The sequence below is a fragment of the Tauraco erythrolophus genome, chromosome 9 (genome assembly GCF_009769465.1).
Source record: "Tauraco erythrolophus isolate bTauEry1 chromosome 9, bTauEry1.pri, whole genome shotgun sequence".
In the NCBI taxonomy this organism is placed as follows: Eukaryota; Metazoa; Chordata; class Aves; order Musophagiformes; family Musophagidae; genus Tauraco; species Tauraco erythrolophus.
In genome coordinates this window covers 791,594-817,390 of record NC_141473.1, presented here as the reverse complement: position 1 = coordinate 817,390, position 25,797 = coordinate 791,594, and the positions used below count along the sequence as shown (strand labels likewise).

Here is a 25,797-nt window from a genome sequence, read left to right as displayed (position 1 = left end):
CACCAACATGGACACAGCAGAAGATTTTGGGCTGCGCTCAGTAATGTTTTGTTATAAGGCAGGACACGGGCATCCTCGTTCTAATTCCCAAAACAGACGATGAGGGTCTGATCCTGGCGTAAGCCATGGCACGTGCCCCCAGGCCGCGGCACGAGCCGCCCCTCCAGCCCTGGCACAGCTCTGAGCACAGAGATCCATGCCAGGGAGCGTGGCTCAGCCCCGTGGGGAGGGAGGCTTAGATCCCACATCAGCGTTTGGAAAAAAAACGAGTATGCTGTCCCTCGGAAAATATTCCTGGGGCACCTGCAAATTCAGCGTGCCCCAGCTAACGATGATGAGCACGGCGCTGCGAGCTCAGCAAAAGCAGCGCAGTCGGATAGGAAAGAGGCGAATTAGAGATAATTTGTCATTTAATCACTGAGCGATTCTGCATGTTTATTGTGCATAAGCAAAACCATTCATGGAGAGGGGAGAATTAAACAAATTGCTTACGTGGAAGACTTGTGGAAAAAGGATTTTAAGAATTCACACTCCTTCTATATTTCGAATGTTAAAAGAATATTCAGGTTTTATTATTTTTCTTTTAAAATTACGAATCCAAATTTTCATAAGGTGGTGTCGAAGCAAAATGCTGTAAAATCATTAAAACGTTTGAGTGAACTAATCCAAACTGTGATGCGAATAGTAGGTTTTAATTTTTTTTAAGATGTTCTGCAACGGCACTAAGAACATGGGATATTTCCCGATCGGTTTAATGAAAAGATTCCTGTTGAACAGCGAGACTTTATTCTGGATGACCCCCAGGAGAAGAGCAATGCTCATGAGCTGGTTAAGTGCTTCGGTGTACCTGTTCACTGTCAAATGTTCGTTGCTGTTCTGTTTCTAGGAGAGCGCGGTTGCGTTTGCCATGGCGAGGGTGCCAGCTCTGCGCGGCTGCTCCCTGCCCGCGCCGGCATCGCGAGATGCTCTGTTGTTGTGACGCCGCTGCCTCCTGTGTGATTGTGTTCTGTTCTCCTTGTAGATGGAGGAGATTAAGTTTAAAGACAGAGCAGTCTACGTGCTGGAGAGAGAGTTAGGGGTTCAAGCCGGGCATGCTCAGAGACTGCAGCTCCAAAAGGAGGCTTTAGATGAACAACTTTCCCAGATCAAAGAGTCTGACCGGCATCTGAGCAGCCCCAAGCGGGAACTTCCTTATGCAAGTGGTGCAGGAGACGCTTCAGATCATTCGGGAAGCCCCGTAAGCACTTTCACGTGGTTTCACCTACACAGACGAGCAGAGAGAGTGACGGAATGGCACAAAGTGACAAAATCTTGATGAGTGCACCCTTGAGCAACAGCTTTCCCATAGCCGCGCAGGGCGAGCCCGGAGGCACCAATGTCGTGCTCTCCTTTGTTAGCCAAACCTTTACTATTTAGAATCCAGCCTTGTTATGGGAGAGCTTTTGCTTTTTTTTTTTGTTGTTGTTGTTGTTCTGTTTTCTGGTTTGTTTGGTTTGCTTTTGTTAGCAGGGTGAGATTTTTCTGTTCTTTTTCTCTTCCTTTTCCTCACTGTACCATACTTCTGCCACCTGCCTTGATTTGACCGTTTGACCCACTTCTGCCACCAAACGATGCAAATGCATTTCTACCCAAGTCATGTATGTGTGCCAGCTTCCAGAACTGCTGACAGCGGATTCTGGGAGCAGATGTACAAGGCCAGTTCACAATGGGGAACGGGGGAAGGCGAACGGTGCATGGAAGCGCGGGAAATCCCACGGTCCTCCTGGAACACTGCTGCTAGCTCGGGTTTTCGTGCTGCGAAGTGCTCTTGCTTTCAGTGGACCAGAAAGTGAATTAAACACCTGCTAACCTTTTCTCTCCTGTTTCCTTCCCACAACACAATATCCAGAACGTTAAATTTTAGTCAACGTTTCACAATGGCTTTTTTAATATAACTATGGCTCCTTTCTGCTTTTGCCTTAATTTGCTGATATTAAAAACCCCTGAGTTAACTGACCTCATATATCTGACGTACGCAAATTTTCTTCATTGCTGATTCTCATCAAGATTTCTTTTGCAACAGCCTTGATTTTCTCAGTAGAAGTGTAAATACGTATACATGAGCAAACCAATCTATTTTATTCTTTGTCCCAAGCCTCTCCTGCACCTGTTGAATGAGGAACCCTAGACCTCCCAAAAGTGCCACCAGCACTCCCAACACTAATTTGCTTGTTTTGATTTGTACTCAACTTCTGCCAAACATCAGAACAAGTCCTAGAGAAGGGGAAAAAGTCTGTCGCATTTGTAAATAGATGTAACTTCTCTCTGATTCCGAACAAGAACCTGTCTACTTATATTTCTATTCATTTATAATTTGATTTAAGCATTTTCACTCAGATAAAGCACTACCCCTTTGGCTTTATGAGTGACCCTTTAGAACCCAATAAGGGCCACAGCTTTACGGAAAGAGCTTATGCAATGGTATAATTGCATGGTTTTTCCCCATTTGTATTTTAGTATTTTTAATATCATTTTCTTATAACAAAGTCCTCAGAATGGGTTATGTGTCTGAAGCACTCAGTTCAACAGTGGCATACATTGGAAACATTGCCTTAATTTTTGATATTTTATTTTCTGTTTCCAAGTTTACCATTCGTGACTTTGTATTTGCACATACATACTTCTGCGTTTGCATACTTTGTTACGTTTTCACTCCTAACTTTCCGTTGGTGTCATCCTGCAGCTTTCAGCAGTCAGTTAGGTTACACAGCTTACACTCTGCCATATAGTGTTTTGAAATGTTTAGATTTGGGATAGGAAAAAGCTTGAGCTTTGAAAAACGTTGATATTGCGTGTGCACTTACGAACAGTTATTTGCAGTTGATCTTTGTTTTAGGAACAGCAGTTGGATGAAAAGGATGCCCGGCGTTTCCAACTTAAAATCGCTGAGCTGAGTGCCATCATCAGGAAGCTGGAGGACCGGAACGCCTTGCTGTCGGAGGAGAGGAACGAGCTGGTGAGTGCAGCGGCGAAGCGCAGCGATGACGGCTTGTGAATGCACTGCTGGGGCTGTGCCTTGCCCCCAGATATCCAGGTGTTTTCCCTCGTGCCATTTTGAAATCATTGCAGGACTAGCTGGCTCCTCCTTACACTCTGTATTTGGTGGTGTGCCACATCACTGGGCACAACCCAGCAATGTGCACTGGCAGCCCAGAAAGCCAACCGTATCCTGGGCTGCACCCAGAGCAGCGTGGGCAGCAGGGCGAGGGAGGGGATTCTGCCCCTCTGCTCTGCTCTCCTGAGACCCCCCTGCCGTGCTGCGTTCAGCTCTGGGGTCCCCAACACAAGAAGGACATGGAGCTGCTGGAGCGGGTCCAGAGGAGGCCACAGAGATGATCCGAGGGCTGGAGCACCTCTGCTATGGAGACAGGCTGAGAGAGTTGGGGCTGTTCAGCCTGGAGAAGGCTCTGGGGAGACCTTCCAGCAGCCTTCCAGTACCTAAAAGGGAGCCTACAAAACAGATGGGGACAAACTTTTAGTAGGGCCTGTTGAAATAGGACAGGGTATAATGGTTTCAAACCAAAAGAGGGTGGTTTTAGACTAGATACAAGGAAGAAATTTTTTTTGATGAGAGTGATGAAGCACTGGAACAGGTTGCCCAGAGAGGTGGAATAGTGCCCCATCCCTGGGAAGATTTAAGGTCAGGTTAGACGGGGCTTTGAGCAACTTGATCTAGTTGAAGATGTCCCTGATCACTGCAGAGGAGTTGGACTAGATGACCTTTAAAGGTCCTTTCCAACCCAAACTATTCTGTGATTCTATGATCATACTCATCTTTGCTTATACAATGATTAATTTTTAAGATGGCATTAGCTGGGATAATTTTTATTTGTTTTAAAAAATAAATACATTCCCCACGTGGTACACTTGTTGCACAGATTGAATATTTTGTGAAGCAAGAACAATCTGCTTCCAAAAGAAAAATACCAAGACTGTGCTTTTGCCAGGAAAGGTTGGATCAGATGATCCTTGATGATCAGATGATCCTTTGGTCCCTTCCATCCTGGGGTTCTATGATTCTAAGAGGTTTTGATCAATTCTGCTTTGCGTTAGGAGAAAATACTGCTAGTGTGATAGTTAAAGAAAAGTATTCATATATTTGATGAAAAATAACAGCTCCAGAAGTGTTAATTCTCTCTTTATCTTTCAGTTAAAACGTCTTAGAGAAGCTGAAAGTCAGTATAAGCCTATTTTGGACAAAAATAAACGCCTTAGTAGGAAGAATGAAGAATTGTCACATGCCTTACGTCGAATGGAAAATAAATTAAAATTTGTAACTCAAGAAAATATAGCAATGGTAAGTCTCTGTATACTGCAGGGAGAACATGTACTTTAGTGCTCACAGGGCTGATGAAGTCAGGCAGGACCCCAAACTTGCAAGTTCATTAGGAAATTTCCCCTTTCGGGCACTCCCTGAGATGTTCTGTGGTGCACTACGGAGGGGTTTGCGGCTTGAACGTGTTTTGATTTACATAAAATGTTTTCATTTAGCTTCAAAAGAAATAGTTGTGAAGAAAAGAAATCACATCAGCTTTGCACGTTTTGATCAGGTGACTGGTCAGCCACTGGCTGCTCAGCTTCGACGTGAGCACAAACCACCCCACCTCCCCTTGGACTTTTCTACCAGAATCACCTCGTAATCCTTTGGAAATCGACCCTTGCGACTCTTCCCTTTGTTTTCAACTGAATATTAGTAGTGGGCAGCAGCTGGTCGCGAGTCGCCGTGGCATTGCGTGAAGGTAGCTGGGCTGAGGTCATCCCTGTGGGTGCTGCAGCTCCAGGGCTGCTGCAGATCAAAGCAAGTGAGAGGAACCTGGAGAGAAGCGGCACTGGTCCCGCCTCTCAGAATTCCTTCCCCACCCAGGGCAAGCCCTCAGCTCCTGGCGGAACTGAAGAGCAGGTGCAGCTGAGCTGCTGCTATCCCCTCTCTTCGGTGCCACGGCCCCCCGTGCCTGCTGTCCTCCCCAGCGCCCGTCAGCATCACGCAGCGCTCTGAGAAGCGAGAGCACCCGGTGTGTTCGCTGTCTGGCTGGATCACCCAGGGGATCGCCAAGGGGAGCGGGATAGCTGCCAGAACAGCCATTAGAGAAGATGCATCTCTGGCTGTAAAGGGAAGGGTTAGACGCTGTCCTTTGCCAAAACCTTCTGATCATTTCCTCTTCTGCTGTGTGGGTTTCTTTTAGCGGCAAAGAGCTGGAACGATAAGGAGACCGAGCTCTTTAAATGACCTTGACCACAGCCAGGAAGAAAGAGAAGTTGATTTCCTGAGACTACAAGTCATTGAACAGCAAAACATCATTGATGAACTCTCCAAGGTAAGATGTAACACTGCTGCCCTCATGAGAGGCCGACTGAGGCCATAGCAGAAGAACAGGAAGCCCAAGCAAGGGGTCTTTGGGTTCCTGGGAGCTGATGGGCACAGCTTGCATTGATGGAAACGTGGAAGGAATTTCTATGATTAGCAGTGACTGAGCTGAATATAAGTTATCTGCAGTATGGTATTGCAAAAAATCCTTTCAATCCCCATTCCACTTGCACGCTGGAACCATTGCAGCACATCCAGTAGATATGCTGATGGCCGGATCTCCTGCACCTGCAAGAGAACATGTCACAGCATCTTTAGCTGGAGACAGCATCAGGGCTAAGGATTGCTGTGGACAGGGGGCTGTTCTGCGATGTTGTGTTTTCAGTCTGAAAGAGCAAATACTGAAATCCTAATAGTTCTCAAGAAAATAGCTCCTTTGGGTTTTTAGTCTCTGTGTGCTCACTGACATTGTTTCACTCTTTTTTATTAGACCCTGGAAACTGCTGGCTATGTGAAGAGCGTCATGGTAAGAACGGAGTTAACTTCATCCTCATCTTTGTAAGCTTTAAATTGCTGTTCATGAAAAGCACGCAGGGTGTAATAATATTTATTGTCACTTACATCTCTAATCAGACAGCAAGCTAACTCGGTGTTTTTCTCAGTGTAGATGTTATCAAAGACTGTATCTGCAGGAGTTGTTCACCAGAGAAAAATGTAGTGATAGTGGAGAGGAAAGCTGTGGTGAGAGAGGGCACCTTTTTTTCACTGCTTTTTTTCACAGCCTATAGTGAGCGTCCCCCATCTCTGGGACAGCTCTGCCACTTTGGAATTGCTTTTCTTTAGAGTCTGATTACCAGTAGCTTTGTCTCACCCAAACTAGCATCTTCTCTCTCACTGCCCCTGCCTGTCTCATCCCTTTGCTATTAATGGTAAAGATTTTGTGAAGTTTAGCCACTAGTATGTATTGCTAAAATGTGTATTGTTTTGTTCTTCATTGCCAAGTGTGCAGCAAAGCTTATGTTGTCAAGCAAAACGAGTCTTTCATTTTCTTCTCTCACTGCTGCTGACGTTAGGATTTGCCATTGGGCTGATGGTAGTGGCCCATTGTCAACGTCCCACAGTGCCATTCTGTCCTTTTACTGAATGGTTAAAATGAAAAATACAGGGGGGTTCCCTTTAGAATTTTACCCTCTTCGATCCTGGAGTTTGCCTGTATTTGCAATCCAGAATAAAGAAATTTTTCAGTACTTTAAAAGGTTGACATGACTCTATGACAAGTGTCATAATTCCCACTGAACAGAAAAATTTACTGTCAGCAATAAATGCTCAAACCCTTTTTCAGAAGCACTGGGAACCTGCAGATCCTTAGAGAAGTCAGCTGAGACTGAAAGCGCTGAGTTCAGACAGTCTCTGAATTTTGTGTATTTGGGCTGTGACGTGCGTGCACCTTCCAGAGGGCACTGCCAGCCACGGCAGCGAGAGCCAAGGGCAGGAGTTGGTCTTTGCTTCCCACCCCTGGACGAGCCCATCTGCCAGAGAAGAGCCACAGCACGGGCTTCAGCGTGCGTGCTTGCTCGCCCAGCAGCCCTGAGACGGCGCCCGAGCTGTCCGTGTGCTCTGCTGGTTATAATCACCGTTCCGTTGCTATTTTGATTTCTGTTAATATGGAAACAGAGCAGTTGTTACTGGTATATGGCAAACTTGGAAGATGTTGGAGTAAAACTAACATTTGCCTGATGAAAACATGGTTATTTCATTTTGAGGCAGTGGCCAGCATGGGCATTACTCTTTGGTTGCCCAGTGACTACTAGTATTACTAGTATTACTAGTACTATTACTGAAACTTGATTGCCCAGTGACTACTAGTACTGACCCAGTTAAACCACAGCTCTCTGAAGACAGCTAACATATGTATCTGATTCTTTCAGGAACGTGATAAGCTGTTAAGGTACAGGAAGCAAAGGAAAAAAATGACAAGAATTCCTAAGGTAAAAAAAAACCACCTTGTATCATGACATGCTGCTGGGGGTGCTGGCTTCCTGGGGTGCCCCAGGCACCTCAGAGCCACAGAGGGCAACGTTCTCCTCGAGGGTGTGCAGACAGGCCCGAATCTTAAGTTTGGGTTACGGACATTCGTAGCCATTATTGGCATCGTGCAGACAAGATCTGGTAGGGGTAGGGGAACCGCTCGTGTTGCGTGCCGTGAGCGTTTATATGCTCTGCGGTTACCCGTGGGACTTCCGTGGTATGTCATCCTCTTAAGACGAGATAGATTTTACGAATTACCACATCTCCAAATGATCTTTTAATGGCACTGCCCGAAAACACGTGTAGGTTGTAAATAATTCATTACCGAGTTAAGTAACATGCAAAAATTGCTGGTTACAAAGAGCAACCGTTAGAGCTCGGGGAAAAAGAAAATGTTAGTTCCTGATTACTTGGCAGGAGGTTAATATAAATATTAACACTGCAACAACATTGCGAGGTGTGACGTCAGGGACCTGAGAGCTAGCTGTGCCCTACACGTGAAGAATGAAGACAGTGATGGAGCTACTGAATCTATAAAGAACAAATTGTGAGATTACAATAGAAAAGACAGTAGAAAATAATAGAAAGAACTCAATGTGAGATAACTCCCTATGTCCTGTCACCCTGCAAAAGGCAGCCAGGCCTGTGAAGGAGAGTTGCATTTTGTCTCCTTCAAAAAAAAAAAAGCCAAAATCTAGAAATTCTGTCAAACAAAAATTAAAAATAACTTTAAAACTGTTTGAAATGTTGTCTTTGGCTTTCAAGTGTTTAACAGCAAATCTTTTTTTACCAGCACTACCCTCATTCTTTTACACAAAAAGCAGATTTGAGTGGAAAAATGGATTTCTTCAAACTAAAAACATTGCTGTGGTGATTAACTTCAAATTTCCAAGTAGAATATTTCTTGAAAATCTAAGTTTCCAAGTGCCAGTTGTGATAGTAACGGGGGGGACATCATGGTGATGACGATGGATTAACAAAGACATTTCAATGCACGAGTCCCACCTCACGCTGAGATGAACACAAAGAAGTAAAAAGGGTGATCTGCCTTAGCTGGAGAAATCGGGAGGAAAATACATTAAAAAAATAGGCAAGGGCTTTGGGGTTGTTCACTGTGATACTGAATAACAAACACAGCAATTCCGTGATTTGAATAGTTCCAGCTCTCGTTAGAGCACTACCATTGGGGTGAAAACGCTTCACAGAACACTTGTAAAGAACTGGGTGGTCTTTCGAAAACCAGTAGAGTGAAAATGACCAACGATCTGGAATTCAGGTTCCTCCAAAGGTGTCTGTGTTTAAATCCTGCAAAGGTGCAGGGTTTAGCCACATGTCCAGAGTTGTTGCTGTCACCCCGATGCCGTCGGGCTGGCGCGGCCGGTGGCACCGCCGCGGGCACGGCCGCGCTCGCTGACACCTTGTCTCTGTCAGAAGCCGGTTGTGGAGACGTTCTTCGGCTACGATGAAGAAGCTTCCTTGGAGTCTGATGGTTCTTCTATCTCCTACCAAACTGACCGGACAGACCAAACCCCTTGCACTCCTGAAGATGACTTGGAAGAGGTACTCATCAAAAATCACATGTTGTTTTGTTTTGAAACCTTGCTACTAATTTTTAATGAAATTCCTGGTCTGTTATATCATTCGCCTGTCACCTCTGACTCGAAAATTAGAATTTGGTGTTAAATTTAATACTGTGCATGTTGGTTAATATCTCTGGATCTCCAGTCTTCTGTAATTTCACAACTTTTAGCCAAAACGGAAGCATTATACGGTAAGAATGTTAGATTTATAGTGGGATTATAGGTCAGGGGTCTAAAAAGACTGAGAAGTTGTTTGGCCCTAGGAAGACCTGTTCACACGGAGATTCGCTGCAGGTCTGTGCACGTGTAGTTTCGGTCAGGTCCTTCTGTTTGTCGTTTCGACCTCGGCACGGAGCGCAGCCGTGAGTGGTAGGGCGTGTGTTTCTGGAAGGAGAAGTAAGCCATCACGCAAAGCAGCAGCCTCCGGAGGAGAGGCTGTCTCCTCGCCAGGATATCGAGGTCGTGGCTTCTCTGGCAGCTCTGCGTGCAGAGCGCCCGAAGGTAGCTGGTAGCACAAATAAAAGTGGTTATTCCTGGTGTTTCGCGGGGCTGCCCTACAAACACGTTCCCGAGTGTGTCAGGTCGCTGTGCCGTTACGTGTTTCTGGCTTTAAGAAGAATCTTGTAATAAACCAACAATTCCCAGTGATGACTTGCAGCCTTGTTATGGTGTGACGCTGCGTGTTTCATCTGCCGTTTCACCTCTTTCGTGGGTTGTAAGGAGATCTGTTAAGAGGGAACCTAAAGAATTCCTGTCTCTACCGTGAAAGATACATGAGTGGTTACCAGGTGTGTGCTGCACTGCAGGAAATCCGAATATATATTAATTTCATTCCTGTATGGACATTTTTTTCCCTGTTCAGAGAGTACGATGTTTATGCCTGCAACCAGCAGTATGATTTCATTTCATGTCAAATGAAATATTCCGGTCAACCTGACATGAAAGCATTCAGTGCTGGATATTGTAAAGAGAGTGAAGAAGACAAAGGGCTCTTTTCATGTTGATGTCACCGTTTCTACAAGTATTAACTCTAGATTAGTGTTTTAATAATTCAGCGAGACTGTCAGGCTTAGCTTATTCTCCAGATTGGAAACCTCTTGTTGTTTCAAGGAAGTTGTATTTTCACCTTTAAATGTGATGACTTTGCCTGATACGGTAATAAAGGGCAATTCAGTCATTAGTATGTTATATGGATGGCAAGTTTTTATCTTTCCAAGGTGGAGGAAATTATCTTTTTTTTTTTATATATTGCGTTTTCTTGAAGTAAATGTATGCAAGAGATGTTTAAGGGACAAAAGAGAAGTAGTCCGAGGGTACATAAACAAGATCCTTAATACTGTGCTTCCCAAATTGCATTTTGAAAGCAATGATTTTGGCACTTTTTAGAGAAAGCAAACATAATCCACTCTTACAATATTTTTTACTTTCATTGCAGGAAAAAAAAGCAACTGGCTTTTTGTTTTTAATTCCAGGGCATGGCCAAGGAAGAGACAGAACTGCGGTTTCGGCAGCTGACGATGGAGTACCAGGCTCTGCAACGAGCGTACGCCCTATTGCAAGAACAGGTCGGAGGAACATTGGATGCAGAACGAGAAGTTAAGGTCTAAATGGCTTATATTACATGAAAATAAAGGACTGTAATTGTCTGGGGGTTTCCAGCTGTACTTGCTCGGGTTGTTTTCCAGCTAATCTGGGCTCAGCCAGCCCCTCCAGCACGTTGCAGCTGGGGAGCAGGGCGGGGGGCTCGGCGGGACTGGCTGCCAAGGTGGGCTCCAGGGTCTCTAACAGCAACCAGCCTGTCCAGCACCCCCTGTGAAGTGCTGGTTTGCTGGAGGAACCACCGTTACTATGCTTTAGTCTTTGCACCTCTGATCAGTTTAAGAGAAAGTCAGACAGAATTTTTATGGGAAATCCTTAATATTAAGCTCTTGTTCTATAAAAATGTAGGACAGATTGCCTTAAATATATAATGCCTGATATTTAATTCCTTCTGGATTCTGTGAGATTACATGATTCCTCGTAAACTGTTTAGAAGGCTTATAGCTGAGAGAGATTCTTTTTCTTAATTAAATTGCAAAGTGCCCTATGCTATTCCGCCTGCCTATCTGCCTCACACAGCCCACGCGGTCAAACATCTGGCAAAAAAGGTGACATTTATTAGGAGTGTGTTGAACATTACAAGGAGTTGGCAGGACTTACCATGCCCAGAATGTGTGGGTGAATATAACAAATAAAGGGACAGATTCTGTTCTGAGCTAACAGTGTGAAGCTTGACAGGAGCAGCGTAATGCAAGGTCTTGATTTGGCTCTAAATCTACGTGTGAAGGTGTTATCCAGGAATCCCTGGTGGAGTTCAAGGTAAGGATGACGATGCTGGGAGACACCCACATCATCCAACCTGGTGCCTTGGGTGGGGACGCCGCCAGCAGTGGTGGCACAGCACCATGTGCCACGGAGCTGTGACTGTCCCAGCCATGGGTGGTTCCCCAGCCCCAAAACTGAGATCAAACAAATATCCCCAGAGATAAACCAAACGGCCAAATTCCTCTAGCTGAAGCCCGTCACTGAAATAATATTTTGGCTTTCCTAGCTGTATAACTAGTCTGGTTTTCTTCCACTGAATAATTGGAAGAATTAACTGCTAATTTCCCCACCATCTCCGCCGGTGAGCACCCTCAGCCACTCGGGTTTAGCAGCATCCCTGGTCTCCCAGCAGCCTCCCCGTTTGGCCATGGTAAATCATCTCACTCTCTCTGAATACCCAAACCGCCCAAAAATCGGCGTTCCCAGAAGCATGCACTCTGCTCTCACGTGTTCCAAATTGCACCGGTAAAGAAAACCGTGATGAAACAAGACATGCCTCACTTGAAAAGTGGCTTGATTTTACTTTTTCCGTAGTAGGACAAAAAGAGAGAACAATGGAGGTAATGCAGACAAATAAGATTGCTTTCGTTGTAAATAACAAGATAAATAGCAGATCAATGGTTTGAGGAAAGAAAATGTGACAGAAAACAATATTTAACAAATAAAATAGCTGATAATAATGATGTCTATTCTCCAGAAAACACGCCTAGGAAGATGGTGTATGTTTAAATCAGCACGAAGCTACAAGTGTAGTAAAAAACTGCAGACAACGCAGTAAGGCCGTAAGACAGGGCTCTAACTGCGTGAGGAGCAACGCAGTTCGCGACGTTATTTGTGTCGGGTCTGTCCTGAGCTTTCCAACTCATCAAAAATGTAAAGGAACCGGGTGTGCCCAGAATCGTGGCGTACCGATTTTCGTTTGTTGTCACGGAGAAACGACTCTGTGCATTGCACTGGCTTTTTTAAACACCTTATTCTAGAAGAGGGACGGCTGCTCACCGCAGGCTGTCAGAACCAGCTGTAAGAAGCCGTTTATATTTTGCTGTCCTGCTGTCTGCCTGCTGGGATGCTGTTTATGTTAATCTTAAGTCTCAAAATTATTATCCTATCTTGCAGACTTTTTTTTACGACTGATGACTAACGTTATGTGCTTAGCTGCAAATTCATTCTGCTGAAGAACTTAAAAAATCATTTGTTAAAAGTGTTTTATGTTTTAAGTATTTTCTGTATCTGTGTTTTTGTCTTTTAGAGAAAGTTTGATTTATTTTTTTTTTCTTTTTCCCTCGTATCCTACAGACACGTGAGCAGCTCCAAGCAGAAATACACCGATCTCAGGCTCAGATAGAAGACCTGGAGAAGGCCCTTGCTGAGCAGGGACAGGTAATGTGTGCGGCCAAACACTGACCCTTTCTCCAGCCTTTGTGCTGGGGGCTGGAGGGGGCTCTAGGGACATGTCTGGTCACGCTACCGTATGCTACTGCAGATGCTGGGAGTGTTTATGGATGTATAGAATAGTCGTGATGCGATGGAAATACGATACAGCAGGGGAAACACTCCAGGAGGTTCTCAGAGTGTGTGGAAGAGACCTTCCTGACTTCCAGCTGGGGCAGGTACCCACCAGACCTGCTCTTTGTGAACAGAGAAGGGCCTGTGGGTGATGTGGTGGTTGAAGGCCATCTTAGACATAGTGATTATGAAATTATAGATTATGAAAATATATTATGAAATTATAGATTATGAAAATATAGAGTTGATTCTTGGAGAAGTAAGGAGGGATGTAGGCAGAACTGCTACCTTGGACTTCCAGAGGGCAGGCTTTGGCCCGTTGAGGGGCCTGGTTGAGAGAGGTCCGTGGGAGGCAGTCCTGAAGGACAAAGGAGTCCGGGAAAGCTGGATGTTCTTCAAGAAGGAACTCCTGAAGGCACAGGAGCAGGCTGTCCGCATGTGCCAAAAGATGACCCGTTGGGGAAGACCAGCCTGGCTGAACAGAGAACTTTGACTGGGACTCAGGAAAAAAAGGAGTTTATGATTTCTGGAAGAAGGGGCAGCAGCTCAGGAGGACTACAAAGATGTTGTGAGGTTATGCAGAGAGAAAATTAGGAAGACTGAAGCCTAACTAGAGTTTAATCTGGCTACTGCCATAAAAGACAATTAAAAATGCTTCTATAAATACATTTCCTGGAGAAATTGGCTGCTCATGACCTGGATGGGCATAGTTTTTGCTGGGCATAAAACTGGATGGATGGGTGGGCCAAAAGAGTTGCTGTGAATGGAGTTGAATCCAGTTGGTGGCCAGCGGTGTTCCCCAGGGCTCAGTACTGGGGCCGGTTCTGTTTAATATCTTTATCCAAGATCTGGGTGAGGGGACTGAGTGCACCCTCAGTGAGTCCACAGACAACACCAAGTTGGGCGGCAGTGGTGGTCTGGTTTATGGCAGGAAGGCTCTACAGAGGGATGGGGACAGGCTGGATGGGCTGAGGGCAGTCGTATGAGGTTCAACAGGGGTCAGTGCCGGGTCCTGCGCTCGGGTCACCACAACCCCCTGCAACGGTACAGGCTGGGGGAGAGCGGCTGGAAAGCTGCCCGGGGGAGAAGGACCTGGGGGTGTTGGTCAACAGTCGGCTGAACATGAGCCAACAGTGTGCCCAGGTGGCCAAGAAGGCTAACAGCATCCTGGCTTGAATCAGCAATAGTGTGGCCAGCAGGACTGGGGAAGTGATCGTCCCCCGTACTCAGCACTGGTGAGGTCATCCCTTTATAATTGGAAAGCAGTTAAACATTTGAAGGGGACGAGGAGGTGGCAGCATGGGCTGTGTGTTTTCAGTGAAAACAAAGCAGTTCTCATCATGTGAAGAACTTTGCTGTGAATGCTTTCTTGAAATTCAGCGTGAATTTGTGCATTAGGGCTATTGGAAGTGTCCAGTTCAGCTGTTTGTGGAGTTCACTGTGCAGCCTGTTCATGCAATAGATTGTCAATCATCTCAGTCATTCTTTCAAAAAGGATTAATTTGAAATACAATTGAATAGTCTATGAAACTGCACTCTAGGAAATTTAGTCTGAATGACAGGGCTTGGCAGGTTTGGGTGGGTGATGTTCAGCCCCTGGCACAGAGCCCGTTACACTCCTGGCTGGTGCGTGCCATTTGGATCCCGTTGGAGTGCGGAGCTGAGCTCCAAGTATTTGCCATTTGCCCTCGTCCTTGCCCAGCTGGTGGTAGAAAATCCTCCCTCGTCACCTTCCCCGAATAGAAAAGGCGTTGAGGTGTTGGGAGCTTCTGCTTCCGTGCCTGCGGAGCCGAGTGGCTCGGGGCGCTCACAGCACAGTCGTGAGCCCCTCGGATGCAGGAGGATCCCGCGCCCACGTCCGCACCACCGACATCGGGGAGCGCCCTGGCAGCGGGGTGCCAGCTCGAGCCGGGCACCTCTGCTCCACCACGCAACACCCTGCTCCTCGCGGCTCCGTGAGCTAGTCGGGCCGGGCTCTGAGGTTACACAGCCCAGGGATGCACACAAAGCAGGATAACACAGGAAAATGTTAGCAGGAAAATGCACTTTAAATTGGAAGAGCACAGAGTTCAAAACCGCCTCGCAAGCTGGCATCCGAAGGTGGCAGAGAAAGGGGCACACCTCCAGCCTTGAGGTAGCCTTGAGAATGAAATATTGCAGCCTGCAAACATCCAGCCCCCAGCTGGAGACACAATTCATGTTCCCAGCCTGTTTCTAGCTTGTGTCTTAAAAAAAAACAGAAACATAAAATGTTTTTTGAGAACTTGAAACTAATAGTAAATCATTTGATCATTACCTTTCCAGCTTAACCTCTTAGTCATGTTAGCCTTACTGATAAATGATGTTCTGGGTCTTGTGGGGTTTAGATATCCATCTAGCCAAGAAATTCGTTTCAAAATAAGGTTTCTTTTGCCTAGTGTTCAGAAATACGTAATACGTATTCAGTAAAATTTAAATGTAATGGTAACTACATAGCCAGAAATATCCAATTATTATCTGAAAACCAAATCTATTATCCAAAATATAAAACCAATCTATTATCTGAAAGGGGTTTTTTAATCATTGGAGTGTTTCTATTCCATTTGTATACTACAGACTGTTAAAGTAAGATGGAAAGGGTGAGCTTTCGTATCATAAGAAATAATGAAATTACAATTTCATATGAAGTATTATCCTGTCCCTCTTCTCTAGAGGTGTGATTTAATGAAATCCTTGCTACTGTGTTTGTGCTAAACATTGCCAGCTTCACCTACAATATTGCTTATTTCTTTTTCAAGGACATGAAGTGGATTGAGGAGAAGCAAGCATTGTATAGAAGAAATCAAGAACTGGTAGAAAAGGTGTCCAATGTTTCTATTTGTATTATTCAAAGAGTACTTACAGCTTAAGGAATGCAGAAGGTGCAATATTTTAATCTGTATCACACAGCTTTACTGGGATAATTCACATATAGTAATAAGGTGCTTATAATCCTGCCAAAAAAAGTGGGTTTCTGGCATTCCCTATTGCCCCATAAAATGGGTGTGAGGACGTGGTTGTGGGCAAAAGCCCTGGGTTCCCCCAGCACTTGTGCTGACCCTGGGGGTGGGCTGGGACCCCCGGCGCTCACGCTGACCCCGGCGTTTCCCCGGCACGGTCAACGCGCGGCAGATCTCGAGTGACGCTCTGCAAACAGCGCTAACACGTGTTGCTTTATTTTGCAGATCAAACAAATGGAAGCCGAGGAAGCTCGCTTAAAGCATGATGTCCAGGACGTGAAGGATCAAAACGAGCTCCTGGAGTTCAGGATCTTGGAGCTTGAAGTGAGCACGTGTTGCAGCCGCGGTCCTGCCCGCCTGCCCTGGGCTGTGCGAGCTGTGGCTGAGGGCACTGCAGCATTGGGAACTCGCCACGTTTGCTCCAAAGAGCTGCTTTGCACTGAGCAAGACCAGAGAGTTTGGTACAAAGTGCTAATAAAAGAGAAAAAAAAACAAACACACACCCTGGGATCAACACCGGTGTTCTTGATAGTTGTTCTGGCAGTCTTACTGCTTAAGTAATTTTAAGATCCAGAAGATTGGCTCGTGGTGTAGATACACATTTTACTATACTCCATCTGTTCTGAAAATGCAAAGAGATAAAACCAGAGTGGATCAGATATAGGAAAAAAAAAAAGAAAAAGGAACTTTTTTTCATTGCCAAAAGTCATTGCAGTGTTTCACCTCTTGCTAAACGTGCAGAGAAGGAATCCCTTGGCCCAGGCTGCCCTATTTGCTCCACGGAGCCTTCTGTTTCCCGTGTTGTTACCTGTATAAACAGAATCTGTAAGTGCTTGGAAGCTGTTTTCCAAATTCTCCAAAGAGAGGTTAACCAAGCAGTCACTTACAAGAAAAATGTAAATGCTATTGATATTATACTAGGTGCGTATAGTTCCGTTCAGATATGTTGTGTAGTCAAAATCATAGGGAAGTGGTCGTGATCGGTGCCCAGTGAAGAAGCATCCTGGGAAAACATCAACACTGCTCATGTGTGCACGCACCCTGCTTTGCAGTGAGGTGCAGGTCTGCCCTGTCGGCCCTGGGCACCCTCACAAAAACACATGGTCTGGCCAGAGCAGCGGCTCCTGCTCCGGGCTGGTCGTGCCCGTAGCCGCAGGGTGCGGGAGAGGGATTTCCGTGCTCCGTGCAGAAGGCGGCCGCGCTGCGAGAGCATCGCTTCGCCGTGGCTGCAGTTGGAGCGGGCCTTTTGCTAACGGGTTCGTCAAGTTCCCGGTGAAGCTGTCGTTGCTGACGTACCACAGTGGGTAACCGAGCAATTGTTGTCGTTTCAGGAGAGAGAAAGGCGATCGCCTGCCATCAACTTCCATCACGGTCCTTTCACGGAGGGGAAGAGCCCTCTCCAAGTCTACTGCGAGGCAGAAGGTGTAACAGTAAGGGCTTCTCGTTTCGTACTTTCCTTCCCCTAAAGAAACCCAGACGCTCTGTTCTGACTCCTGGTTTTCCGTTTCTCTCTTGTTAGGACATAGTAGTAGCAGAGCTGATGAAAAAATTGGACATTTTAGGGGATAACGCCGTAAGTGTATGTTCCTTTAATAAATTGTGCATGCTTTGGTAAATATTTGTCCTCGTGTGAAGTTAGCAAAGCCGTCTTGCTTTGCTACTGCACAGCCTGTCCTCCCTGTGGTCGAAGCACTGGCCTACCAGCTAAGCGTTTTCTGGCTTTTTAAGATTTTGTTAATAGCCTTCTGACGAGTGCCACGCAGGATTTTGGTATCACAACATTGCTTTTAATTTTTCAGTTATTTGGAAAATATTGTGAGACTTTGGTGTTTGTTTTTTCTTCTGGCCGCTCTTCACACATGGTTTCTTCATTTGCTCACTCTGCATTTGCTTTGCTTTTGCATTTTAACAGCTGTGTGTTTTAATTTGGTCTAATAACCCAGAAACCTTTGACAGTAACCAGGATATTAAGCTAAAAGTTACGGTACTAGTGTTGTCTTCAGTGGAATTATTAATGTCAGGTTAGTCCCACACGGAGTGTTTTGTGGCAGTGTTCCCAACAGGCAACTTAGAGACAAACAGGGACAGAAACAGTGATGGCTTTATCAGGTTTTCTATTCCCTTTCTTTTCCTCTTGGCTTCTTTATTTATATTAATGATCTCTAGTCTATAATGTTATTTCCTCCTGATTTATTTTTTTCCCTACTGCATACAACAACTGACTTCCAGATGCAACACAAGGCGAAGTTCCCAGTTCTCTACTCAGCTTTAAGCTAACTGTAGACCGTTGTTATCACTTCTTTTTCTCTTGTTCTCCCATGTTTGACATCACAGGCTCAGCCACCGATGGCAGACTCTGCCCCGTGGATGCACGTTGTCCTGCCTGGCTGTTAGGGAAAGGCACCCCGTGTCCCACCGGTGTGCAAGTGATCCCATCCTTTTCCGTGCATTTTCTCACTTGCGTTTCTGTAAAGCACCTCCAGCAGCTTCTAGCTGCTTCCCGCTGAACTGCCATGAGTTGAATATGGCTTTGAGTAAGGCAGACCCGTGCGAGAGTACCCTAGGAGTAGAGCAGGAGCAAAGGCCAGAGGGTGTCAGTGGGGACAGGCACAGAGGAACGCGGGTGCCCTCCTCTTCCCCCAGGCAGGGGAGGCAGGTCAGGGCAGAACTCACACAACAGGAAACAGCACCGCTAACATACTGTGTGGATGGTTTCATTTTTAATGTAACATGACTTGTTTTATTAAATAATTACCCATGTTTATGGAAGAGACAGTTTTCAGGTGTCCTTGGGAAAAGTCTCCTCCCATCCCTACCAGATAGCACTTTCACTGTCCCCAGCCTTGAGCAGTAAATTGGAGCCCACCGTAGTCACCGTTCTCACCAGCTTCCTGAGTACCCTGTGGGAATGGTGACTAATGGCTCTCTGGGTCTGGACAAACGCAGGTCCCAAACCAGAAGGATTCACTTCTACTGTAGATGTGGTCAGAGTAAGACCAAAGTTTGGGGTGAAATGCAAAGCATACTTTCAGTACTTTGATTTTTAAAAAAGCAGCAAAACATGGATTGAATAGCTAACATCTTAACAAATGTTTTCAAAAGTCATGACTTGGCCGTGTAAAATAAGGATTGTGTATTAACCTCCTGTGCACATAATGAACTTAAGGGTTGAAGGCTGCATCTCTTTCCTCAATGGCATATTGTCTTAAGCTTCATCTTGTCTTGTGTAACTGTGTTTATGTCCTTTTGGGTAAAAATAGATCCAGTGTCACCTTTTTTTTTTTTGTAAATGTGAGAATTTTAGACGAATTAACTATATGTAGGATAAGAATTCAGCATGAATAGTTACAATTGTTTTTAGAACAATGTTGCATTATAACACCAATTTTCTTTTCCTTAGTTTATTGTTCCTCGAACATATTTAATTTCATATTTATTTAATACAGCAGTGGCCCAAGTAGTGGATTAATAACAAGACACTGGGATTTGTTGTAATTATATTCTGCTTTTGGCGCAGAATCTGACCAATGAAGAGCAAGTAGTTGTCATACAAGCAAGGACAGTTCTCACCTTGGCTGAAAAGGTAACAGCAACTGCATCACTTAGCAGTAAACGCGTGTCATGAGAGCATTTTCCCCTCTTGGAATAGCTCACTTGAAGACACTGGTGATGTAAATGATAGCTTCATCACAAAATGCCATGATCCTTCATGTAGAATTACACTTACACTAGTTTTTGTCAAAATAAAGGTAACATTCAGGCAATACAGGCACATGTTGCTTATTTTAAAATGTTACTGAAGTAGCAAAATGGTGTTAGAAAGTAAATGGCTAGGCTTTGAAAGAATGCTTTTTTCCATCACCAATACATATATATAATAACATAGTGAATTTTTCATCTTTTATTTGGTGAATTTAAATAAGTGCTTTGGTTGTGTGCTGACACACCCTAGAGCCACAGCGAAAGCTGAACACGCAGGCGTGCTGCCTCTGCTCCTTAGGCCTAAGCACCTGCCCTCTGTTTTGTGCGCAGTGGCTACAGCAGATCGAAGTGACGGAGTCTGCGCTGCAGCAGAAGATGCTGGACCTGGAGAATGAAAAGGTACCAAGAGCCGAGGGCAGCGGGCAGGCGGCGGGGCGGTGGGAAGAGCCGTCGTGCTGGGGCCGTGGCACTGCCTGCCTCTTCCCTGTGTCCCCAGGAGCTGTTCAGCAAGCAGAAGGGCTACCTGGATGATGAGCTCGACTTCAGGAAACAGTCCTTGGACAAGGCTCACAAGGTGAGGAAGACCACCCTTGAGCAGATCATGACATCTTGTTTAACTTACCTTGTGGAATGTGGGTCATCTGTTCTCGGTCCGACAGTTCTGCTCGTGGAATGACCCGAGGACTAAATAGGCTGAATTTTAAACAAATCCTCTATACCCTGCGCCACCAATGAGTTCCTTAGGGACAGGGTTCCTTGCCTTTGGGCGGTCCTTGCAGGATTGGGACCTGAACGTTAACTTATTAAACACAAGCTTTAATTTAGCAGAGGTTTCAGTGAATGGCTGATAAGAAAATAGTGTTTTCAGTAACTTCTCTTTTCCCTCCAAAATAGAGATTTTAGCCTAGACGTTTCCTTGGGTCTTAGATTACAGCCTCTGTAACCAAAACAGCTGGAGGGATTATGTGATTCTGTAAATTTGAAATAAAACTGCTTTTAGGTCAGGTTCATCATTAGCTGATCCTAAGCTGGTTCAACCACCTCTTCAGTCATCAGCTGTCGTGCTTCCTTCAGTTAAAGTTCAATATGTACTTATGAAAGAGATAAAAGCATAGATTTTCATATTGATTTATCTCGTTCTTTCAGTTCTATTTAAATCTCGAGCACAGTTACACTTTCTGAAAAGCAGTGAGCGTTTATGCCTCTTTTTCTGGATACCTGTCATCTGTCTGTGTCTCAAACGATTTGGGAGAGCTTTTACTCGGTACGCTTTCTGTCCTGGAAGGATGATCTTGAAGACTGATTTTGCCAAATGCTGAGCCATATCTGGAACCAAAGTCTATGCACAGTGGAAACCCAGGGAAGTACACAAGCTCCCCCGTAGCTGTGGTCTCAGCCCGAACACCAGATGATCTCCTGCAGCCTTGAGCTGTTCCAAGAAGCAGTTTGGTGCAGCCAAAGGCTCAGCCTGTAGAATTCATCTTCAAAGATAAGCCCTGAGAGAGGTGATCCTCTGGCCAGTTCTGAAACAGATCTGTAAATCTGAGTATGCAGAAACTTGCAACAGCAGCAAAGTGGGAAGAATCATATGGCATCGCTCGAGACCCCGGGTAACGTCGTGGAGTCTGCAGGAGAGCTCAGGCGCAGCGCTGGGCTGTACCCCTGCGGCTCACGGCCAGCGCTCGCCCTCTGTCCGTGAGATGGACCTCCAGTTCTAGGATCCCAAATTTACCAACGGGTCCAACAACAACTGGCTCCTTGGCTCTGCTGCTCGCGGAGAGGGAACGAGTGTAATGAGTGTGCTGCAGCCCATGCAGAAGGAGTGAGGGTTATTTGCATTTTCCTGTATTATTTAAAGGCATCACGCGGGCGTCCCAGGGCAAAACAACGGGCTTTACTCCCGGGCACAAACGCAGCCTGAGAGCAGCAAGAAAGCTTTGTTCTGCCCCAAAACTCGAGTGGCAAAAGCTCTTTTGATTTGTATGGTTTGTTTCGCTTCCATGTTTCCTTTGTGCCCCTTGGGATGAGGAGCCACTAATCTTCCCCCGCTAACTACAGCCAACAAGATTACCAGCTGGAACCGCCAAGCTTTTTGCACGGTTTTCACTCCCTCTGGTTGCCGATGGGACTTTGCTCCAAGAAGCACTTGGCTCATACAGAGGCTCCTGGCACTGCTGCTGCTCTGGAGACCGGGAATTTCCCTGCACTCTTCTTTCTTCACAAGTCAATATAATCAGAGAGGGATAATGGTTTATAATGGAGGTTTGGAGCCCAACAGAAATCCATATTTCAAATAACAGCATTTTGTTGAGACAGTTACGGTTAGCAAGGATGTTGACATTATTTTTAAAAGTGAAAGCAGCGTCTTCTTCTGAGTTCTGATCTGATCTTCCCCACAGAGATACCATGGCTGCTGCCTTTTAGTTGTCATCATATCCATAACTCCTGCCATGACGTTATTTGTTCTTGTGAATGCATGTCTTCTTCTGTCCTGACTCTGCTAAGACATGGTAAGAAAACACCACCAGCAGCTTCAGGTGGAAAAACTTGACGATCCCAAATTGAGCTGAATTCTCACAGCAGACACCTGTGGCATTTTCAAACAGCCTCCTGAGAGGTTCGAGCCGCACTGTCGCAGCAGTCCGGCTCTCCTGAGGCCACAGAGAGCTCTGCAAGGCACCACCAGCTTTGGAGAGGGTGTGCGAAGGTGCCATCAATTGCTGCTTTGTCTCTTGCTCTGTATCAAACTTGCTGGAAAAGATTGTGTCTTCTTTTTGGCCTGCATGAAGGAATAGCATTCATCCTGGACTTTGAAGCAGAAGACATTGTCTGGCAAGGCCACCTGCCCTGGGAGGGGACCAGGCTCCGTGGCCCTGGGGAAACATTTCCAGTCCATTTTCAACATGCTTCTGTATCTCAGTGAATCTGGAGCGTACATCCATCAGCGTGAGGGACGTTTTCTGATGCAGTGAAGTAAAGGCTCCGCAGCCTGAGACTGCAGGAGCAGAGCCCAGCTACCAGATGTATTCTTCCAGGGCGTAAAGCCTCCTGGAGCTGGCAGCTCTGCCAGAGGAAGTGCTGGAAACGCCTCCACACGAGGCAGCTTAAGCTACTTGGTACAGGATGCTGTTGGCACACAAGAGGGAGTCATTCCTTTCTGGCAGGAGGATGAGCTGGTGCCGTATCCCCTGTGCTGCTGACAGAACAGCTGGGAAAGGGGAGCTGAGAGGCTCATTGCATTTAGAAAACCATCTGTAACTCACAAAATGAGTCTTTTATGAATCCCTTTTCCTTCTCTTTCCCCTTTTTGTCTTTTCCTTTTCTCCAGAAAGGAGGAGTTGGCACCCATGTGCTCTCTGCGAGGCAGAGCAGGCTGGGCCAGGGCGGTCCCGCTCCCCGTGCTGCCCGCAGCCCCACAGCACAAAGGCAGCCGGAGAGGTTCCCCCAGTTCCCCCAGTTCCCCTGGGCCTGAGCTCTCTGCTCAGCACACAACCCCTCCACCATTCCCATTGCCTTACCAGGGTAGGATTTTCAGTTCCTCACAAAATCCTCATCTGACCCGAGACAAAGTCAAGCTGACAGCTTTATATTGTTTTTGATTAGCAAATTCTGGAATTAGAAGCCATGCTCTATGATGCCCTGCAGCAAGAAGCTGGAGCCAAAATTTCCGAACTTCTTTCAGAAGAGGAAAAAGAGAAACTGAAGACTGCCGTAGAGCAATGGAAGCGGCAGGTCATGAGTGAGCTCCGGGAGAGGGACGCCCAAATCCTGCGGGAAAGGATGGAGCTCATTCAGCACGCACAGCAGGTAGGCGCCAGTGCACGGGCACGGCCAGAGTCGGGGTGGGATGGTCCCTCAGATGGAAACGTAACGGAGTTCTGAGCACCAGCCTCTCCTCATAGAGCTGTACCAGAAATGCTGGTCCTGGGGCCCGAATCTGACTTGCCGTGGATAATCCCTGCAAACTGGGCATTTTGGTTTTCATGAATTCGTCACGCACAGTGGCATTCAGAGAGAACTCATCTGCAGCTTAAAGCCCAATTTATTGTTTTTCCGAAGCACAGCACATACAATTTATATCTCCAAAAATAATGCATCTTCTGGGTACATCTGTATTTGGTTGGTTAATAAGTATTTTTTTTTATTTGAAATCTGACAGAGAATTAAAGAGCTAGAAGAAAGAATTGAAGGCCAAAAAAGACAAATAAAAGAGTTAGAGGAAAAGGTAAGGTAATGCAGATGAAACAGTTATTGTGTGTGCACATGACCACGTATTCATTTCACCTTGGCTAAGAAAACAATCGTATAAAACGTTTCTGCGTGTTAGCGCAGTGAGCTGATGCGGGAGCGTGGCAGGAAACCTTTGGCACTTGCGTTGCTCCCTTTGAGAAGGAAAAGTTACCAGCTTAGATTGGATCTTTCCTTCTCTTATCCTTCAGCAAAGTCTGAACCACAGGACTCGGCAGGGATGCGGGGGTCCATCCGCCCTGGGAAGGGGGTGATGGAGAGCCGCCGGATAGCTGAGGGGTGAGGTGAAGGTGTGCTCCAGTGAAGGAGCCACGGGTCAGTTCTCCCTCCTGTCTCCAGTATTTGCATTAGGAGACATCTTCTCCCCTCCTTCTCTCCTCTGCTCACCTGCAGCCGCAGCAGCTACTGTCACCGGGCAGAACGGGGGGTTGTGCCAGCGAGCTTTGCTCTGGCCAAGCCATCACTGTTGGATTTGACCCTAAAATTAACCTCGTGTGAAACCATCTGTTTCACGGGAAGTTGCGATGGGAGAACTTGTTCAGGTACAACAGGGGCTGAGCTGGACTTTCACCTGAAACTAAACCCAAACCTTAGCAGTGTGGGTTTGAGGTGTTTTTTTGAGGTATCAGAAGAATTCAGCTAATTTTTTTCCTGCTCGTTTTTCGTGAGCCCTTGGTGTGACTGGGCTGGGCTCCACTGGGGCGGGAGGCGACTCTCATCCATCCGAGGGATGCTCTGGCTGAGCCGCGCCGAGCCCCAAGCCCTTGGGGCTTATTTCACACTTTATATTTCTTCTCAATGGAAAGTTTTGTTGCACTCTGTAACCACAGCTTTTTTCTCAGCTAAACACACTGTAAACTCTTACTCTCTTTCTTCTCTTCCATTTTCTCCTCTCCTCCCTCCCCTTTTCAGTTTTTATTTTTGTTTTTATTTTTCTCTTTAGCTTTCATTCTTTGGTCATAGTCCTTCAGGCCACACACAAAAGGTAAGCCCTCGGATCACCTCTGGTCTCCTCTCCTCTTCTTGTAAAGCATCAGAGCCTTCTCCTCACTGCTCAGGCTGCGGCAGTATTGGGGGGGGTCTCCTGGGTGCCCCAGGTAATCCCAAACTGGAAATCTCTAAAGCCACCATGCCTTCTCCTCGCCCAGCTGGGCTGTCTGGCACACTGACAGCTGGACTACACCCCTCGCGTTAGCTTGTCCTGTCTTTCAGCCCAAACAACCAGAATGGGTTGAGAGGGACATGAATTTATCAATGTATGTTTCTCCCAGCATCATGCCTTAAGGCCTTAGATACTGCCCAGCCCTGCCTTTTTTCCCATGTAAATAGGAGACAAAATGCCAGTCGGCTTGTGCTTCCAGAGATGGCAGAAATTACCTCGTCACGGGTGGCACTGAGGGGAACATTCCCTGTCAGTCAACAAAGTCAACAGAATATAGCACAAATCCTTTTTTATCAGTTGTACAACTCAAACAGAGAGTTGTAAATACAAACCTTACAGAAATTTCATGCCTGTTATTTTTGCCCGGATATACCTTTTCTGATCCATGTTATTATATCTTTTTCTTGTTTCAGCCTACTGAGGAAGCTACAATTGCTCCTGCTGTCATCAACGGGAAGACCACGTTGATGACCAGGACAGAAAAAGAGACATTGCCATTTCAGAAACCCCTAACATCTCTCCTATTTTGCTACTGGAGATGGAAGACGCGATCTTTCTGACCCTTTTAGACTGATGCTGAAATAGGGTACGTGGAAATTTCTGCACGGGTGGCGTCTGCACCACGGAAACCTCTGTCGGAGCATTTTGCAAAGCTGGAACTGAGCCGACAAAGAAGAAAGCCAAAAACCCCCTCCTCTCCTACGGCCACAGGCTCCTTCCCGGAGTCCTGGCTCTGCTGCTTGAAACAGCTCTCAGCTTTGCACAAGGAGCAGTATACTGATTCAGATAAACTGGATGTATTTTGGTTCCCTGCTAAGCAGGTAGTAAATTGCTTCTCTGTAGAAGTGGCCATGTCCTGTTTTGTATGTCACGCATTTATATTTG

At 46.1% G+C, this 25,797-nt stretch overlaps 1 protein-coding gene across 19 annotated transcripts in view; it reads left to right on the top strand.

Moving 5' to 3' along the window:
- Window positions 1–25,472, top strand: part of JAKMIP3 (Janus kinase and microtubule interacting protein 3) — a 39,287-nt gene extending 13,815 nt beyond the window's left edge. Inside the window, exons 3-22 of one of the 19 annotated variants that reach the window (XM_086616983.1) lie at window positions 1,022–1,237; window positions 2,876–2,995; window positions 4,190–4,336; window positions 5,223–5,354; window positions 5,835–5,870; window positions 7,273–7,332; window positions 8,804–8,932; window positions 10,425–10,553; window positions 12,613–12,696; window positions 15,600–15,662; window positions 16,026–16,124; window positions 17,132–17,230; window positions 17,320–17,379; window positions 19,318–19,383; window positions 19,833–19,901; window positions 19,999–20,076; window positions 23,106–23,309; window positions 23,662–23,727; window positions 24,694–24,735; window positions 25,326–25,472. In XM_086616983.1, the coding sequence (XP_086473109.1) occupies window positions 1,022–1,237; window positions 2,876–2,995; window positions 4,190–4,336; window positions 5,223–5,354; window positions 5,835–5,870; window positions 7,273–7,332; window positions 8,804–8,932; window positions 10,425–10,553; window positions 12,613–12,696; window positions 15,600–15,662; window positions 16,026–16,124; window positions 17,132–17,230; window positions 17,320–17,379; window positions 19,318–19,383; window positions 19,833–19,901; window positions 19,999–20,076; window positions 23,106–23,309; window positions 23,662–23,727; window positions 24,694–24,735; window positions 25,326–25,472 (2,046 nt within the window). Of the gene's footprint in view, window positions 1–1,021; window positions 1,238–2,875; window positions 2,996–4,189; window positions 4,337–5,222; window positions 5,355–5,834; window positions 5,871–7,272; window positions 7,333–8,803; window positions 8,933–10,264; window positions 10,266–10,424; window positions 10,554–12,612; window positions 12,697–15,599; window positions 15,663–16,025; window positions 16,125–17,131; window positions 17,231–17,319; window positions 17,380–19,317; window positions 19,409–19,800; window positions 19,902–19,998; window positions 20,077–23,105; window positions 23,310–23,661; window positions 23,728–24,662; window positions 24,736–25,325 lie in introns of those variants that run through there. The other 18 variants (XM_086617003.1, XM_086616992.1, XM_086616991.1 and 15 more) reach the window with 18 other exon arrangements.
- The last annotated feature ends 325 nt before the right edge of the window (window positions 25,473–25,797 follow it).